At 55.6% G+C, this 19,188-nt stretch overlaps 1 protein-coding gene across 6 annotated transcripts in view; it reads right to left on the bottom strand.

Moving 5' to 3' along the window:
• The window catches only part of SH3PXD2A (SH3 and PX domains 2A), a gene marked incomplete at its 5' end in the record, with an annotated part of 261,903 nt that overhangs the window by 83,831 nt on the left and 158,884 nt on the right, over nt 1-19,188 (bottom strand). For 5 of the 6 annotated variants that reach the window (XM_080687644.1, XM_080687640.1, XM_080687643.1 and 2 more), the window contains one exon: nt 4,448-4,476. In XM_080687644.1, coding sequence (XP_080543770.1) covers nt 4,448-4,476 — 29 coding nt within the window. Of the gene's footprint in view, nt 1-4,447; nt 4,506-19,188 lie in introns of those variants that run through there. The other variant, XM_080687645.1, reaches the window with a different exon arrangement.

The raw sequence follows: 19,188 nt of genomic DNA, 5'->3' as shown, positions 1-19,188 counted from the left end.
GGGAGAACTGAATGGATCTGGAGGTCAGGTTGGCAGGTGAGAGAAAGGGAGGAGCCAAGGGTGACTTCTAGATGTTGGGCTTGAGCAACAGGGTGGATGGTGGGTGGGGAAGATGCAGAGAGGAGCAGAAATCTGAGGCTGTTTTCAAGGTCACTGGTCCTGCCTCCACCCTAAGGCTGTGTTCTGTCGAGAACTTTCTCCCTGTTGACTCCATCCTCCCTAGGCCTGGCTTCAAATCTGTGCTCAATGAGATCCCTCCTAGAGATCTTCCTGGGTGCTGGGGCATCGGGGTCTAAAATGTGAAAGTGATGACAGCATCCATTTTCTTGGTGCAAATATCCCTCGCTCAAGTGACCCTGGGAAGCTTCGTGAGCTTCACAATAGAGCAGGGTAGGACCCTGAACCTGGACTCCGATCCTCACGTTGCCACACTTTGGGCAGCCATCCTCTCAAAGCCTCAGTTTCTCATTTGCAAAAGGGAATCCTACCCACCCACCCACTATGCAACGTGGCTCCGAGTAACAAAGGAGGAAACATTTGTAAAGTTGCCAGCACACAGTAAATGCTCATTAAATAATAACAGTAGCTAGCTAGCACTTTGGGAGAGCTTTCCAGGGTGCAGGCAGTGTTATATCCTATATAATAAAACCCTACTATGCAAATAGACCAAATTGCGGAACGACCAGTCACTATGATGTGCACTGACCACCTGGGGGCAGACGCTCAATGCAGGAGCTGCCCCCAGCTTGCAGGCCCCAGGCCAGCCAAGGCAGGTGCCAGTGGGGGTCCCCCATCGCCCTGCCGGTTGCCCTGCAGAGAGATGAGGTGACCGGCAATGGTGGTGGTGGGGAGTGGGGCTGGTGAGCGGGCAGCACCAGGCCAGCCAAGGCGGGTGCCAGTGGGTGCCCTCCCGATCACCCTGCCTGTCACCCCACAGATCAGTTCTGTTCTCCAGCCAGGCCTAGGGACCCTACCCATGCACGAATTTCATGCACTGGTGAGTCCAAAATCTGATGTGGTAGGCTAGGAGGCTAAATACTCAGGGAAGAGTTGCAGTTCAAGTACAAAGGCAGTCTGCTGGCAGAATGACTTCTTGCTCAGGGGAGGTCAGTCCTTGTTCTATTAAGGCCTTCAACTGATCAGATGAGGCCAACGCATTTTATAGAAGGTAATCTCTAAGTCCACTGATTTATAAGTTTTTATTGATTCAGAGAGAGGAAAGGAGAGGAGAGAGCAATAGAAACATCAATGATGAGAGAGAAACACTGATCAGCTGCTTTCTGCATGCCCCTAAAAGGGGACCAAGTCCACAACCCAGGCCCTGACCAGGAATCAAACCATGACCTCCTGGTTCATTGGCTGATGCTCAACCACTGAGCAACACTGGGCTGGGCTCAAAGTCCACCAATTTAAAATTTAATCTCATTCAAAACCCACCTTCATAGAACCATCCTATATAATAAAGAGGTAATATGCAAATTGACCCTCACGCCCTTGCACAAGATGGCCGCCCCCATGTGGTCAAAGATGGCCACCATAAGATGGCCAGCAGGGGAGGGCAGCTAGGGGCAACTGGGCCGATAGGGTAAGGCAGTTGGGGGCGACCGGGCCTGCAGGGGAGGGAGGGCAGTTGTGGGGGGGGGACCAGGCCTGCAGGGGAGGGCAGTTAGGGACGACCGGGCCGGCAGGGGAGGGCAGTTGGGGGGGGGGCAGGCCTGCAGGGGAGGGCAGTTAAGGGTGACCAGGCTGGCAGGGGAGGGCAGTTGGGGGCAACCGGGTTGGCAGGGGAGGGCAGTTGGGGGTGACCAGGCCAGCAGGGGAGGGCAGTTGGGGGTTACCGGGCCAGCAGGGGAGGGCAGTTAAGGGTGACCAGGCTGGCAGGGGAGGGTAGTTGGGGGCAACCGGGTTGGCAGGGGAGGGCAGTTGGGGGCGACCGGGCCAGCAGGGGAGGGCAGTTGGGGGCAACTGGGCCAGCAGGGGAGGGCAGTTGGGGGCAATTGGGCCGGCAGGGGAGCAGTTACGTGGCAGGGGAGTGGTTAGGGGCCAGCAGTCCCAGATTGTGAGAGGGATGTCCAACGGCCAGCAGTTGGACATCCCCCGAGGGGTTCCAGATTGGAGAGGGTGCAGGCTCGTCTGAGGGACACCCCCCCCCCCGCCCCAGTGCATGAATTTCAGTTAGAATAGGGCCTCTAGTTTAGAATAATGCTTTACCATGGCTGAGCCAAGTTGACACATAAAATTCAATAAAATGAACCATTACAAAGTGTGTGAATATTTTTTATAATGTGTATGAATATTATCCCCAATTTATAGGTGAGAGAACAGGCACAGAGGGCAAGATATCTGCCCCAGGTCTCAGAGCAGGAAAGCCAAGCTCTAAACTCCTGCCGTCTGCTCCAGAGCTGGCACTTTAACCATGACACCAAGTGGCCATTACCCTAAGCACACCAACATAAATTAAATTCCTCCATCCATTCTCTTCCTAGCCTGAGAGTGGAAGGCAGAGAAACTGGGGGAGGTTTTCCCTGGGTGGGGCCCTGCATTGCTTAAGAAGCAGCACAGAACCTGAGCTTCAGAGGCTGGGGGTGCGGGGACTTGAGGGGTTATCCGGTCCAGCCCCTGACTTCACAGAGGGAAACTGAGGCCCAGAGTTGAAAAGGGATCACCCAAGGTCCCATGGCTTCAGAGAGTATGATGACGATGAGAAACTAATACTTCTATCGTGGTTATCATGTGCTACATGTGAGACAGATACTATTACTGTCTTCGTTCTGAAGAAAATGAGGACACTGAAGCAGAAGTTATAAACCTGCCTAAGGTCACACCTGCCAGATTCTGAGCCCAGGCTCAACCAGGATACTGAGGCCCAGCGCAAGTCTCTTGGGGAGGGGGCTGTCCCAGGCATAGTCCCAGGTTTGCAGGTCCTTCCCAGTTCTCCGGGGCTGTGACTGCAAGTGACGGCTGAGGTGATGTTTCAACTCCTCAGGGTCATAAGGCAGCCTACCCTCCTGGTCACAGAGGAAAGGCCTTCTGCATCAGTGGGTGGGCAACACCAGAGACACGCCCTGCCCAGGTGACAGGGCGTGCACACAAATCTCATCCTACACGCCCCCCCCCCCCAAACAGGGAACCAAACACATGAACACAGGCTCTAACCCACAACCAAACAGAGCCCAACACACTGGCACACATACCCAAGGCCTGTGCACCCACACAAGTAAACAGCCACACAGCACACAACTATGGAGACCCACTCAACCCCACATACACACGTGCCCCCCAATACATCAACCAGGACACAACTTTCCACATCCCAATAAACATATGAGCAAACACGTACACGCATAAAACACAGAAACCCACACACACTATGCAATCACACCAACCCCCACCCCCCACCCCATCCATCACACATAGGCACACACACCTCTGCTGACCCACAGGCCAGAGCACTGGTGCACATGCCTCCCACAGGAACCATTCACGTGAGCCACATGGTTATACACACTTCCCGCATCCCCAGGGGCCAGACCTCCTCTGAGGGCTGCTCACCGCCATAACTCACCACCCCATAAATACAGGCAGTACACATGCCAACATGCATCGATCCAGTCCGCGCGCCCTGCCCCCCATCTGTACACATACAGCCCTAACTCCTAGGGACCACCCTCCCCCAATCAACTACACCCCACCCACACCAGGCATTCGCCTAGCCCAGCCTGCCCCACCCGGAGAGAACCCTTCTCTGACCCCAGTGGACAGCGCCCGTGGAGGGCTGGCTCCGCCTCTCTCCCTGGCTCCACCCGCTTGGCAAACTCGGGGTGAGCCCTGGCACCTGCCAGGCCAAAGCCAGGGCGGTTGGGCCCCCTTGCACTCGCGTCTCTGCTGCCGCCACGCAGAGCTCCCACCCCCGCGGCAAGGAGAGCGCGCTCAGAGCCGGAGGAGGAGGGGGAGGGGGAAGTCTGCGCTGCAGGCGTGAAAAACTCAGTCAAGTACGACCCCTTCCCGGTCCTGGATGTCACATTCCCGCGGGGAAAACCCTGCGTCTCTATTAACCTTCCCGTCTCCGCTGCACCACGGGCAGGACCCAAGGAGCAGTCACAGCAGTGCCCAGCAGTGGGCACCGCAGCCCGGGGGAGGCGGGGAAGGATCGCCTGCCAATGTTGTGGGGACTTAGGCCCCTCGAGAGACACCCCACACTCCCCATGCACCCACTCCATTCCCACAGGGACAGCTGAGGGACTGGGGGGTGGAGGGGGTTGGGGGGAGGCGGAGAAGGCGCAAGTACCAGAGATCTTAGGGGCAAGAAGGGAGTAACCCAGCCCTGCAGGACCACAGGGCAGGCGGGCACGGACCGCCATCCCCTAAGAAAGTACTTCGCAGGGTCGCAGGGTCGGAGAGGAGCGTGCACGAAGCGGGAGGGGAAAACGCCCGGAGACTCCCTTACCTGATTTCCTCTTGGAACTGCCATAGTCCCTGAAAAAGAAGCAACAACAGATAGACATGGTTAGGGCGTGCGGGAGCGGGGACTGCCGGGCTGCGGCTGCAGGGCGCCCACGAGCGGGCTGCGGTGGGTCCCCACGCCGCTGCTCATGTGATCCCCACGGCCGGCGAGCCGCGCGCTCCGCAGCCGCACGCACTGCGCGCCGCGCCTGCCCGCGGGTTCCCCGCCAGTCCGGCCTCCGGGCAGGATTCGCCCATCCCGCTCCACCCCGCACGCCCCGCCCGCCAGCCCGCCAGCCCGCCGCCAGCACCCGACCCCGCCCAGCCCCACCCCGGGCCGGCCCGACAGGAGGGGCTCCAAAGGCTGCTCGTGCCCTTTCCTAGGTACCTTCCCCCACCCTCGCGGATGCGGGAGGACGAGGTAGATTCCCACGCACTTTGTAAATAGGGAAACAGGCTCTGGGGGTTGGCTGCTAGAACCCAGGCCCTGCCCGCTGTGCCGCCCGCTCCCCACCCCAGCAGGGCTCCCCCCATTCTTGACCTTGCTGGCTCATGCCCATTCAACCTTTAAGTCACTAGTGAAATGTAACCCCCTTAACGCATCTTTCTTGACAGTTCCCCCCTCTCCAAACTGGCCTCCAAGTAATATGCATTTGTGTGATCCCATGATGAAAGTCTGCCCCTACCCTAGACCCAAGCTCCCTGCCAGGAATGAACCCAGACTCAGGATCAGGCTATTTCCCAACCCCACCTCCAGGTGCCCACCAGTAGGCCCCTCCCACCACCTCCTTCTAGTTGCAATCCTCAGGGAAGCCTCAGATTCCTAAAATGCTGGAGGTTCTGTTTAATGCTGGGGACCTGGCTGCGATCTGTCTGGAGACTAGAGGAAATGCCTTTCATTCCCCTCGGGTGTCAAATAAAAGGCCCATTTCAGGCTCTGGTCTAAGCCAACTGGCCAGCTAGGTCCACCTGCTGGAAATGGACAGCAGGGTCAGACGGCCAAGATTCCAATTCTGCAAGTCCCGGGGTGCAGTAGCCTGGGCTTTGGGGGCATTTGGTAAGCTCCAAGGTAACTGGCCCACACAGCAAAGTGAGGGGCTCCCCTCTCCTAGAGTCCTATGTTTCCTAAAGTTTGGGCTCAGAACTCAGTGAATTGGAATGCTGGGGCTGAGGCCCAGGAACCTGCATTTCTGATCCATCCTCCTGTTTGAGAACCCCATTCTAATTCCATGCCTTTCGATCCTCACATCCACATTAAGGGGAGGGTCCTATTGCCCCCATTTTACAGATGAGGAAACAGAGGTTCAGCCACTGGCACAGTCACCCTACCCAGAGGGAAGGGCAGTGGTTTACAAACCCACCCACAGGAATGAAAACTGCAGGGTGGATGGGGTGCAGTAGGATCTGTTGCCTCCAAAGGATCAGGAAGGTAGAGCGCCCCTCCCTGCACCTGGCAGTTTCATCTCCTTGGGGCAGAAGGGAGGCAGGGAGAGACTGTGCCCAGGCCTGGCTGTGCCCTTGAATCCCAATGGTGGGGAGAATTCCCAGTGAAGGGGAGCATAGTATGGTGGCTGTGTCCTGCCCAGCACACTTGCCACTCCCAAGGAAGGAATTCATTTCTCAGGCTTTTTTGCAGACTGAGGCCCAGGGAAGGGCAGAGAATGGATGGCAGAGAGGAGCTGCCCCTCCCCGTTTTCCCATGGTCCAGCATGAGAAGCCCCCTGGGCCTGGGATCACAATGGCCCACTGACCATCCCCTGGCTGCCAGTAGCCCAGACGGGGGTAACTTCCTCACAGTGGTGGCCACCTTCTCCCTGTTTATGCAGCTGCCCACTGCCCAGGATTCTCTTTGAGCCTGTCCACAGCCCCCGTGTGGTGTGTGGCGGGGGAGGGGGAGTTGAGGGGTGTGTGTAGGGGGGTAAAGGCTGACAGGTATTATCCTGTGACAAGAGAGCCCCTGAGGCTCAGGTGTGGGAAAGAGACAGAATTCACAGGAGCCGAGCGCTTCCTCTGTGCCAGGACCAGTGATGCTCAGCCTGGTCATTCTCAACGGGACCCTCTGGGGAGCTGGTTACAAATTCAGATGTGGGGCCCCACCCCAACCTGTCTGCATCTCCAACAAGCTCCCCCTCCCCCAGGGAGAGGGTGTTCTGAGGCTGGGCCAGTGTTGGCTGAGAACCTGACTCAGACTCCACCCCCTTTGCTACAACCCTGACATATCAGCAGGGGTGGTGCTAAGAGGCACCCCAGGCCCCCACCATAGCCTGCATCAGACCCCAGCCACCCCTAAGCAACAATGATGCTTAGTAAGAGCAATGTGCTTGCAGTGCCAAACCAGCCTCCAGGCAAATGCCCTGCCTGCCTGTCCTTCAATCAGAGTAGAGCCCTTCCCACCAAAGGGCTAGACCACTGCAAGTGGTGTGGTCCCTCCTTTTGCAGGTGAGGAGAGCAAAGCTTAGACAAGCTGTTCAACTTGGTCAAGGTCTTGCAGTGAGTAGGTGAGGCTGGGGTTGGACACTGAGACCCTAGGCCTTGGAGGGCTCATGGCAAATCTCCAAATACTGCCACCTCCTGGAGCCCTGGGGGCAGGGCAGGGAGGGGGACGCAAGGCCCTGGGGCCTGGGTAGTGCACAGAGTTAATGGAGTGGAGGCCTGGCAGTGGGCAGCCGGGCTGTGGCTGAATGGAGGGAATGGCAGGCACAGGAACGTTTCCTTCATGGCATCTGGCCTCCTGCCTCTTAGCAGTTTCTGGGTGGGCACCCTTTAGCAAAGCCCTTTCGTATTTTTAGCTGCTGAATATGCTGAGAAGCAGCTTAGGTATCCAGTGGCTGGGACTCCCCCATGCCTCACATACTGGGGCATGGGGGGTGGGAGGGCAGGGCTCCCACTTCTGGCAATCCTACCTCCTGCTGCCTGCCGGGCAATCAGTCCTGGCCAGGGGAAGGACAGCAAGCCCTCTGTTGGGGTCCAGTTCCTGAACAAGTCAAGATTGCCCCACCTCCCCTCCTTGCTCCCATTCTTGCCCTGAGCTGGTGCTCACAGCCCCCGCCCGCTGGTGACTCCATTCCACGTAGGTCACAGTCTAGCCTGCTTCCGACCTGCTGCTGAATCACTATCACCCAGGGAGCCACAGGAAGGAGAAGGAGGGGAGAGAGGGGAGGGAGGGACGGAAGGGGAGGGCAGCGTTTCCCTCTAGTGCCGCCAGAAGCTAATGTAATTGAAAAGGCCTCCCAGGCTGTGTCCTCACTGTGTCCTCACACAGGCCACTTGGCCTTCTCTGAAACTGGTCCAGAGGTGACAAAGGCCACAGGTACAGTGACAAATCATCCCAGCAAACCAGGACATGGGACTTTCAGGACTGAAACTGGGGAAGTCACAAACTGGGCCAGCTGGTCACCCCGTGGTCCACAGGTCTGGCCTGGCTGGGAAAGACGGGAGGACTTCCTCCTGCCTATCACCACCCCTCCCCCATTTGTTTTATTTAAAACTTTTTTTTAAAAATAGCCTTTATTTCTCTATCGGTAGAATGAGGATAATAACCATACCAACCCTTTAGGAACTGGGGAAAATGAAATGTACAGGATACAGCAAGGGGCTCACATAGTGCCCCAGCACAGAAAACGCTGTATAACTTGGCTTTATTAATTATCCTTTCAGCCCTGGACCTAACCCCACCTTAGCTGCTACCCAAAGGCGTGCAGAGCCCCCTAAACGAAAGTGGCTTCTTCTAAGGACCTCCCCACGATGCTGGCAGCACAGTGCCCAAGAGGGGCAATTCGGCCTCATTTTCAGAGTCCTTGGTTTTCACAGACACCAAAACAACCTGGGTCTCTGTCTAGCCCTGTCCACCCGGGCAAAGCCTGTTTCTGAATGTTTGATCTGAGCTCCTCTGGCAACGAGCATATTTTCAGGGAGCACTGACCGTAGGAACTGACTGCTCTGGACTCAATGACTGGGATGCGTTTACCCTCCCAAGGAGTGGCCAACTCTCAGAGCCCCAAACCAACAGATGCCAGGGGCCCCGCGCTTTCATGCGATGATGGTGCCCAGAAGGGTCAGCGTTCCTTTTCTTCTTCTTTCTTCCCCTTTCACTTCTCTTGGTGAGACATGCTGTGTTCTTGCCCTGGACATTCTAGAGAAGGGGCTAGTGTTGGGGAAAGCAAAGGGGGAGAGGCTAGAAGGGGAGAGCGGGAAGGGCATTTAACAATTTGTGTGTTAAATTTAGGACATGCCTCCCTACCGTCTGGCCTCCCAGAAAACTCCCAGCAGGCACCTGACCTCGGTGCTCTGAAGCAGGCAGAAGTGGTATTGATCCATTTTATGGATGAGGAGACTGAGTCCTGAGGGCTTAAGTGGCTGGCCTAGGCTCATAAGGCTACGTTGACAGTCCTGACCCAGAGTGCTCCCCAGGCTGAGGCCCACCAGGGACTGGGCTGCAAGGAGAGGACGCACAAGCAGCAGGAGGCTCTTGCTGGGGGAAAGAAGGAGACCATCCTTCCGGTCAGCATTCCCAGAATGAGAGGCAAAGCCAGGAAGAGCCACTGAGGCAAGGGAGAAGGGAGGAGAGGAAGCCTCGTCTGACTGGGCCAGCTCCGTGGAAGTCCTGCCGGTGGAATTCCGAGTCTACAAGGCCTTGCCCTCCGCTGCCTGCCTCTGCTCTCCCATTCTCGCTCCCATCAGCCAGGTCACTAGCTGATGACACGCATGCACAGGCTTCCAGCCCGATGTTCTCACCCTCCTGTCTGCTGGCTGACATTGGCTGCTTGGCCCAGGACGCCCGTCGGCAGGGCCTGCTGCTGCTGAGAACTGCTTGGGAGGCTGGCTAGCTTGCCAGATGGCTCTGGGTGACCTTGAGCGCCAAGCGGTCTTGGGGACATGGGTGGTACCTAGAATATGGGGGTTGTGTGTGTGTGGGGGGGGGTTGTTATGCAACCCTGGCCTGGGGAGTGCCATGGAGCCCTTGAGGTGTGTAATGATGATTTTGACTGCTGTTATCAGCCAATAAGCACTTTTTCAGCTCCTGCTGTAGGCTATCGCACGAAGGCCTGTGCAGGCACAGGAGAAATATAGGACATGCGCTGGCCTGCAAGTTTGGGGTGGAGTTAAAGGAACAGAACTGCCTAGCACAATGAGAAATCTTGCATTCTGAGACATTCCAAGAGGCACTGGAGTGGTCACATCCCACGTGCAGAGACAAGATCCTGGGGCTGCAGGACACCCCAGGCTGCTTCCTGGAGGAGGGAGCCTTGAAGGATCACGGGGGTGTGGACCCACGGAGGGAGTAGAGAGGGTCAAGCTCTAGAGGCAGGAACAAGCAGTCTAAGCAGAGGCTGGGCAAGCAGAGGGACAGCCAGGGAAAGGCCACAATGGGAGTTGGGGGGGCAGGAGGGCAGCAGCGGGGTGGGGAGGGACTTTGATGAAGGGGATGAGGGACTTTGATGTCCGGCTGTGAAATCCAGAAGGTTTCAGAATCAAGGAGTAATCTCTGGGTGCACTGAAGGAAGAGGTGAGGTAGACAGCTAGGGGCGGAGGTGAGGTAGACCGCTAGGGGCGGAGCGGAGAGAGGCTGGGACAGCCTGGCAATGATGTCACCAGCCTCAGGGTTCTGGGCCTGGCTCTGCCCGCAGTGGCTGGTGGCCCTGGGCAGTCCGCTTCAAACTCGTGCTTTCCAAACTACAGGCTGTCACACAGTAGTGAGTTCTGAAATCAACTTAGTGTGTCCCAACAAGTATTTAAAAGAGAATAGAATAAATGATCAAGTCACCCATAGTAAGGTTAAATATTGTTTGCGAAACTCCTGTTTCAGATGTCTGTCTACCTACCTGCCTGCCTGCCTGCCTGCCTGTCTGTCCATATTGGGTTTTGATGTGAAATTTCTTACTGTGGCAGAAAAAGTTTTTAAAACACTGACAAATTCTCAGGACCTCAGCTTTTCCCTTCTAAAATCAGGCTCTTCTTCTGCCCTAACTGGTTTGGCTCAGTGGATAGAGCGTCAGCCTGCAGACTCAAGGGTCCCAGGTTCGATTCCGGTCAAGGACATGTACCTTGGTTGCGGGCACAGTAGGGAGTGTGCAGGAGGCAGCTGATCGATGTTTCTCTCTCATCGATGTTTCTAACTCTCTATCCCTCTCTCTTCCTCTCTGTAAAAAATCAATAAAATATACTTTAAAAAATAAATAAATAAAATAAAATCAGGCTCTTCTGCCCTGGCTGCTCTGGCTCAGTTAGTTGGAGCGTCGGCCCATGCACGGGAAGGTTACAGGTTCCATTCTGTCTGGGCACATATGGGAGGCAACCAATTGATGTATCTCTCTCTCTCTCTCTCTCTCTCTCTCTCTCTCTCTCTTCCTCCCTAAAATCAATTTTTTTTTAAATGAGGCCACTCTGAGGATCCTCATGGGCAGTGAATTCTCTGTGAAACCAATACAGTGAGACACAATGTGTTGGTCTAGAGGCCAGGCCAGCAGGGTCTGGGCAAAGGGGATGCAGATCAGCTGAGGTCTGGAGAATGTCAGGGGATTTTTCCACCCTGTGTAGCCCCGAGCTGGGTTTTTGTTCTGGCTTTTGAGAGCCATTGCACAGAATGGTCTCAAGGGGCAGTGACCTCAGGGAAGAGAGATGGAGGGGACATGAATGCAGTTCTTTGCCCCCATTTGCACCCTGATCCACACTGTGGCACTGAGGGCCCTTGTGTCCAACAAGAATCCGTCCTTTCTCCTCCGGGGCTCTGTTTTCCAGGGTTCTGAGAATGGGCCTCATTGTGACCATGGGGACGGTCCAGAGAGGCCAGAATTTGTGCCCAGGGTGAAAAAGCTGAATTCCTGGTGAGGGAAGGGGTCTCATGTACCCCCAGGCTGTGTCCAGACAGGCTGATGCCATGGCTATGGTGGACCCCAGGCATTGTGCGTGTCTCCCGAACGTCCCAGAGGGGCTCTGCCATCGCTCAGCCAAAGGACAAAGCCCTGTCTGTCTGTCCCTCTCCTCTGACTTGCCTCACCATTCTGGGCGAAGGCCCTGAGTGTGTCTCTAGCCCAGGGACAGGTCCTGGGTATCCAGGCCTCAGAGCATAAGGTTAAGAATGTGGGTGGAGCCCTAGCCGGTTTGGCTCAGTGGATAGAGTGTCAGCTCTGGGACTGAAAGGTCCTGGGTTCGATCCTGATTAAGGGCACGTACTTCAGTAGCAGACTCGATCCCCAGCCTTGGTGGGGGCGTGTGCAGGAGGCAACCAATCGATGTGTCTCTCTCACATCAGTAGTTTTTCTGTGTCTGTCTCTCACCTTCACTCTCTCTAAAAATCAATGAGAAAATATCCTCAGGTGAGGATTAACAAAAGGATGAAATTAAAAGAAAAAGTATGGGTGGAGTCGAGGGTGCTTCAGCTACTTACTACTTGGTGACACAAGCAAGTTACTTAACCTCAGTACCTTCCGTTGTCAAAGGGTTGATAAAAGTAGTTCCTACCTCTGTTATTGTCGGGATTATCTGGGACAGTGCACAAAGCTCTTGAGCCGCATCTGGGGCGAGAGAGGACCCCTGGGTTCATGAAGGAACCTAGATTTGGAGTGTGGACAGTGGCCACGGTATAGGAAGGGCTGACTGGCCCCACCTCATGGGTTCGGACTGTGTAAGACCTTGGCCCTATTGCCCAGGGTTCCAGCTAAGCACCATGAAAACAAGGGCCTGAGTTCCCACCCTTGTGCACTCCCCGGAATCCCATCGGATGGTGACTGTGCGTGTCCATGGGAGATGGGGGTGGGGACACCAAGCTGGTTTCCTTGGTGGGAAAGGAAGCTGGTTGGCCCACTGGCCACGGAGTGCTGTGAGCTCCCGACAGGCTGCCCACGCTCCCACTCCTCTGCCAGGCTGCTCCTGGCCACAGGGCCCCCTGGACTTCCGGGAACTGTGTGCCAGATCTGGAGAACCACAGAAGAGGCAGCGACAAAATGGGGTGACAGGGTTCAACTGTGCCTGTTGGGCACTTGGGATGTGGCTAAAGTGACCCCAAAAATTTTAGTCATCTTTCATTTTAATCAAGATTTCAATTTAAATAGCTGCAGTGTACTGGCTGGTGCTTTAGACAGTGCAGCTTTGACCAATGATGTGAATTGGGTACCAGTAGGAGGTTTGTGTAGGTGTGTGCGTGTGTGCGTGTGCGTGTGTGTGTGTTTGTGTGTGTGTGTAGCTGCCTGGATTCAAATCCCAGCTCTGCTGACAGATTGCTTAGGGTCTCTCTCTCTCCATTTCCATTCTGTAAAAAGAAGAGACCAACAGGACCATCTAACTGGACTGTCGGAGGATAAACCAGGTTAACACAGATTAAGACCTGGTGCACAGGGAGGCTCGCTAAAGGTGACCAAGTGCTCCGGGCCTCCGCCCACTCCTCCATCCCCACCTGCCAGTCACGGAGCCCTGCTGAAGGCCTGACCTGATAGGGGGTTGGGGTGTCTCTCTGGAGGAGCCAAGACTTGTAGGTGAGATGAACCACCTGGAACAGGCTGGGCAAGGCCGGGGTGGGGGCGGGGGCTGCTGGAGAATGGGCTTAGCAAGGAGGTGGGGAGACTGGTTCAGCTGGCCCCACTGGGGTGAGCCAAGGGTTGGGGTGTCTATTTAAATATGAAGAAACACAAGCTCAGAGAGGGAAAGCCACTTGCCAAGACCACATGGCTTGGGAGTGGCAGAGCTGGGGGGTGGCAGGGCTGAGGGGTTCAATGCCATCAGAATGACTGCTACTCCCCTCACATTGCCCAGGAATTGCCACTGCTGCCCAGCTGCCCGGCCTCCCGGGGCCTTGGCCTTCACTGACCAGAAGCTGCAGGAGTGCCAGCCAGGCCTGGATCCCCTCGTGCTGCACCAAGTGGCCGCCACACTCTGCACAGTGGGCGCTGGGAATGCAGGACAGAGGGCTCTCACCCGTGGCCGTGTGCCCAGGGACTTACAGTGCTTCTGGGCCAGCCTGGGCTCAGGTGGGCTGGGGACTTCCCAAGGGTCTGTGTGTGAGAGAGGGTGTCTCGTGAGGAGTCGCAAAGCCACCAAACCGGGCCACCCAAGATCTGGAAGATGGCAGCCTGCTCCTCACCTCAGTATCCCTGACTGAAAAAATGAGGGCCCCACCGACTTCTGCAAAGAGGCCCCGCTCCAGGCCTCAGACAGGCCTGTGTCCTTCCTGCCGAAGGAGGGCCCTCTGGGAGCTCTGGGTGACAGCTTCCTGCCCAGCCCTCCTCCACCCAGCCTCCTGTCAGCCCCAGGCCTGCTCTGTCTCCTCTGGGCCAGTCCAGCTCTAACCACAGCCAGGTCACTCTTCACCAGGACACCAACTACAGAGCCAGCAGGCCAGCCCTGGGACGCCGCTTCCCTCTTCCACTATAATGAAAGCTGGGCTCTGCCACCAAGAAGTCCCCTGAGGCCCTGGAGCAGGCATGAACCCTTGAGCCCCAAAGCATGGTGGGAAATGGGGGGATGGGAAGAGAGTGGTTCAGGCCTTGGTGGGAGTCACCACTGAGAAGCCCCGCCCCCAGTAAATCCTTCTTTCCCAAAGGATATCACACTGCTATTACTGCTCTTGTCATTATTATCAAATGCTATAACTAACAAGAATGGTACATTTTTCAAGCATTTACATTATAAATGTACCAAACTAAGCCCTGACACATCGGCTCATTTTACCCTCACAATACTCCTGTGTGGCAGGTTTTCTTCTTTCCCCCATTTTATAAGATGGAAAAAGAGGACCAGAGAGGGCATGTAACTTGCCCAGAGTAACACAGCTTGGGAGTGACAGGGGCAGGATCTGAGCCCAACTTGCCTTAGTCTAGCACTCCAATCCTTAACCCCTTGTGGCTGATTAAGGACTCCAGTAAAATCCAGCCAGATAGGCTAAACTAGGAGGAGGTGAGGAAGAGAAAGGTAAAAGCAAGGCAGAGACCCAGGGCTAGAAATACCAAGACAGCACTACCCAGTTCTAGAACGTTCTGAGGGAGGTCACAACATAAGCTCTGGTGTGAGTGAGCACAGCTTCCTGGAAGAGGAAAATGGCTGTGACACTGCTTTCTAACGCGACCCTCCCTCCCCAAGTCCATGAGGGTTCCTGGGCTGCTTCTCGCAGGCTCTGCCCAGGAGGGACCTGGGGCTGGTCTGCAGTCCCAGGACCCGCTCCACCCGAGACAGGCTCCACAGTCCCCAGGGAGGCTGTTGCTCTCTGTAGAGGTTTTGTAACTTCTGGGGACAGCGATGCTGGGTTGATGCAGTCCTGGGCTCTGGGCCCTTCAAGTGTCTCTCCTTCGCCATTTCCCATTTCGGCTCCCAGCCTCAGGCCACTTTCCAACACCCCACCCCCAAACCCAGCCTGGAGCAGCACCCCGGCCCCTCCCTGGATAGCTTTTACCATGACTGCTAAGGACGAGAAGGGGCCACCCTCTAACCTGACTAACTCAGGGAAGGCCTGCGTGGGCCTGGCAAACAAAAGAGACCTAAAGTAACCACAAAAAATGGTCTGAAATTAAAACCTTTTGTTAAAAAGCAATTTATAGTGGGTAGTCACGTCCTAGGCCAGTATCTTCCCTGATAAGGATCAACTTCCATCTTCTCTGAGCCTATTGTCTTTTTGATCTAAGATAACACACCTGCGGAATGTCAGGGTTACTTGTAACTTCCCCTTTTCAAGGGCACAACAAATGGCATCAGGGCGGAAACCACAAATTCCCTCATTGCCATTGTTACTGTGTTAACTGTCCTGTGCCCATCTACAGAAAAGAAGCTGTGTCTATCTTTTCACTTTTTATCCAATCCCAGAGGCCCACCCCCGCTTTGCTTTCTCCCACCTCTCTAGTCTATCAACCAATGGATTTCATGTAACACACTCCGTCTCCTTTGTGGAAATTTATAAAACTAAGTGGAAAGCCGCCATTCTTTGGAACATTGTCTCAATGAGCTGAGATTCTGCTTCCCGGCAGATGTCGACAGTTGGGTTTACAGGTTTGAATGTTTTTTCACATTAACCTCTGCTATGACTATGCCGTTTCTCCCCTCCACTCCAGTTCCATGAGGCAGGCACCGTGTCATCTGCCCAGGCCCCGCCAGGGCTGGGCACCATGGGTGTTTGTGGAATGAATGCATGGATGCCCTGACTACTGGCGACCAGGCTCGGGGCTCTGAGGTTCTGGCTGGAGCTTTGGTATCATCCCGAGCTGTCCTCCAGGCAAACCCTGGGTCTCTGCCCTCCCGTCCTTCCTTTCCCCCCAGGAAAGCTCAGTGGAAGTGCCGCTTCCTCCAGGAGGTCTTCCCTGATCGTTACAGATGGGTCAGCAAGCACGGATGTCAGTTTGTGTAAAACACGAAAGGGCTTGAGCGGCCTCTGATGACGGGGCACTTCCTGTCCATTCATGAGGCTGGTCTTGGTCTCTGCTCCATCCTCTGTGACATCACTGAGTTGTCAGGAAACCACTGTGGTAGCACAGCCTGCTTTGCTGACATCCTGCCTGATTACTTCACGTGGGTCTCTGTCCTCCCCATCTGGACTACAGAGTCTCACCGCCTCCTCTGCCGTCTCCCCTGCGGGCCCAAGTCTGAGAACACAGGCACGTGTGCACGCAGCAGGTGCTGACTGTGTACTTCATCTACATTATCTCAACTCTCTTGACCACCCCAAGAGCTAGGCACTATCACTACCCCCATTTTCCAGATGAGGAAACTGAGGCATAGGGAGCTTAAGTCACTATTCAGTGGCAGAGCTGAGATTTGAACCAGTGCTGGCTGACTCCTACGTGCACACTTAGATCCTCCATGGTCTTTCCGGTCTCTTTCTTGGCCTTCCCACCCTGCAAACCTCCAGGAACACCCCCCGGCCCTGCCCACCCACCTACGCTCAGAAGCCTCCAAGCATGCACTGGGCATATTCCCCCTCAGCCCAGCCCATTCCCTGCCTCTCTGCCTCTAACTCTCCCTCAGCATCCAAGTCCAGGTGGAGGTTTGGCTCCCCCAAGGCAGTCTTCCCTGCACAGCACAGCCCCCAGGGGTCTCCCTCCCTCGCCAAGGTTCCCCTCCACTCCTGGCCTGACCCTTTCCTTTAGGCCTGCGTAACCACCTCATCCCTGCACTGGTCAGTCCCACCCTCCTGGGAAGAGGACCACAGGGGCCTGGCCCATCCAGGCCTTCCTGAGCGCTCCGACCACCGTGACATTGGCCTTGAGCAGACCTGGGCAGCCCAGGCTCCTCACCCTTGTTACAGAAATGCAGGGCTGGGGTGAACCTTCCCTGCCGCTCACCAGGCTCTGCCTGTGATCCGCTGCTGAACTCTCTGCCTGTCCACAAGCATTTGCTGAGCATCGATTATGTGCCAGGCCCTGGGGTCACAGGGTTGAGGAAAACAGACTCATGCCCTGGGACCATGAACAGAACCAAATAAAGCAAATTGGCCAACTGGGTTAAGAGCTGAGAGGAAAATGAAAAGGAAAGTGAAGAAAGAAAGGGAGGTCTCTCTGAAGAGAGGATTAAAGGAGAGCCCTTGGGGCAGCTGGAAGGGCTGGCTGGGTTGGGGGGGGGGGCGGCGGAGTGGGGGGGCACAGGCACCTGGAAGATCTTGGAAGTCATCCTGAGCACAGCAGAAGGCACTGCCAGTTGCAAAGCTCACACAGGCTTCTTGGAAAGCTCCCTCTGGAGGTGGACTGGTGCCCCACACCCGCCCTTGGGTGGGACAGCCCTATGGCCAAGTTCACTGGCTCCCAGAGTTCCCTTTGGGATGAAGCCCCAGTAGCTGGTTGATAATGTACCACCTTTGGCTGCCTTTCCTCCCCTGCCTGCCTTCACTCCCTCACTGGTGTCACCTCCCAAATAAACTGCTAGGTCTCAAACTTTCATGCCCAGATTTGCCTCTGAAGATCTTGGTAGTCCAGAAACACCTACCTCTCCCCATTTCTGGCCCATCAAGATCTTCCTAGCCTGCAGGATCTAGCACAGTACCCAACACACAGTGGGGGCTTTACCCGCACATGTTGGGTGTGGGCCAAGGTGGGGATAACCCATGTCTTCTGTACTCTGGCTCCCGAGGCAGCTGCCTGCAGCTGGCAGGTCTCCACGTGTCCCTGGCCAGGTGAGACAGGCTCACAGGTGCCCTCTCCCGCTTGGGGTGGGGATCTGGCCACTCCCAGTTATTAATCTTTCATTCTCTAGCTTGGCAGGTACAGCTTTCTCTAATCAGGAGGCTGTCCCTACCTAATTAAGTCAGACCTGACCACAGCCCAGCGCCTGCTTCCTTGGCCATCTAGAGGAGCTGCCCCTCCTGGCCATCAGCCAGGCTCCTAGTCAAGCCTCCCTAAGGTGTCAGCTCTCCCTTCCATGCACCAGCATTCGGGATGCTCCGAGCCTGGGGATGCTCTGCAAATCCTCTGGGAAGGTTCTGAGGGCCGGAAAGAGCACTGGATTTTGAGTTTGAAAAAAAAAGCACAAGTTTTCTGAGCCTAAGGTTCCTTAGCTGCAAAAAGGAGGCATGAACCTCACAGGATTGTAATGATGACTGAACAAGATAGATCATGCTCCAGGGTCCAGCATAGCTGCTGGCACATCTGAACCTGCAGGCACCCGCCAAAATGCTGGCAGCTGTAATAGCCAATGTTGCCACAAGGTGGGGCAAGAAACACATCCCATAAACTAAGGCACTTGAAGTGACCAAGTTACTAGTGTAAGTGGTGCCTCAACTCCAATCAACCTTAAGACACAACTCAGTGAAGGGGAAAGGGTCACATGCTCTCTAGAACGCTGTCTCTTTCACATCTTACTGTTGCTATGAATGTCTTCAGTGTCTTCCATTCCTACAGCCATCAGCGGCCCAGCCAAAGCCAATACTCTCTCTCCAGGAAGAGTATTTACTTATTTTTCTTTTATTAATCCTCACCCAAGGACATGCTGAGAGAGAGAGAGAGAGAGAGAGAGAGAGAGAGAGAGAGAGAGAGAGAGAGAGAGAGAGAGAGAGAGAGAGAGGAGCCAGAAGGCAATATCTTTAATCCCTTTAAACTGCCACAGTCTCTCGGGGACTCTAACCTGATTGCCCTTCTCTCCCACTCCCCTTCAGGGACTGGCTGTCACCTCACTCTCAGCTTGAATGCTGCCTCTTCAGGGAGACCTCCCTGACCACCTCACCAGGCTGGACTGTTGCTGTGGATCCCCGTCGGCTCAGCAGCTGTTGTAAGCCCCACTTTACAGATTGAGAAACTGAGGCCTTGGAAGTTTAAATACTTCCCAGACCGCACAGCAGGTAGGGGAGGAGCCAGGCTGCTAGCCAGAGCAGCAGGGGGCTCCCACAGCAGCCAGCCACGCCCTGCCTGTGCCGTCTCTCTCCCCACAGGCAGAGCTGAGCCTGTCCACTTGCATGGGTCCCATGCCTCACACTGAGAAGGGGGTCAAAATGGATGAATGCCTCTTGCCTGGAAGCCACAGAGGAAGCCCTGGTCTAGGAGGCCAAAGACTTGGGTGTGAGATTTAGCTCTGCCGTGACCCTTTGTGCAGGGGTAGCAAACCAGGGGGGCTGGTTACAAGGGAGGGGTGGTAATTATAGGGTGGGGGGAACTAAGACTCCCCTTGCACATGGCAAAACAGCAAAAGCCGGCTTCGGAGCTGGGTGTCCCCACTGTTGTCTCTGAAGTTAGTTAAACTCAAGGTCACACTGCTGGCCGCAGCGGAGCCTGGATCCTGAGATCTGGAGTCAGACTCCGGAGCACGCCTGGCCTGAAAGCTGACCAGGTCGAGGATGTGGGG

This window comes from Plecotus auritus (genome assembly GCF_963455305.1).
Source record: "Plecotus auritus genome assembly, chromosome: 9".
NCBI classification, from domain to species: Eukaryota; Metazoa; Chordata; class Mammalia; order Chiroptera; family Vespertilionidae; genus Plecotus; species Plecotus auritus.
This window is presented reverse-complemented; position numbering and strand designations above follow the sequence as displayed.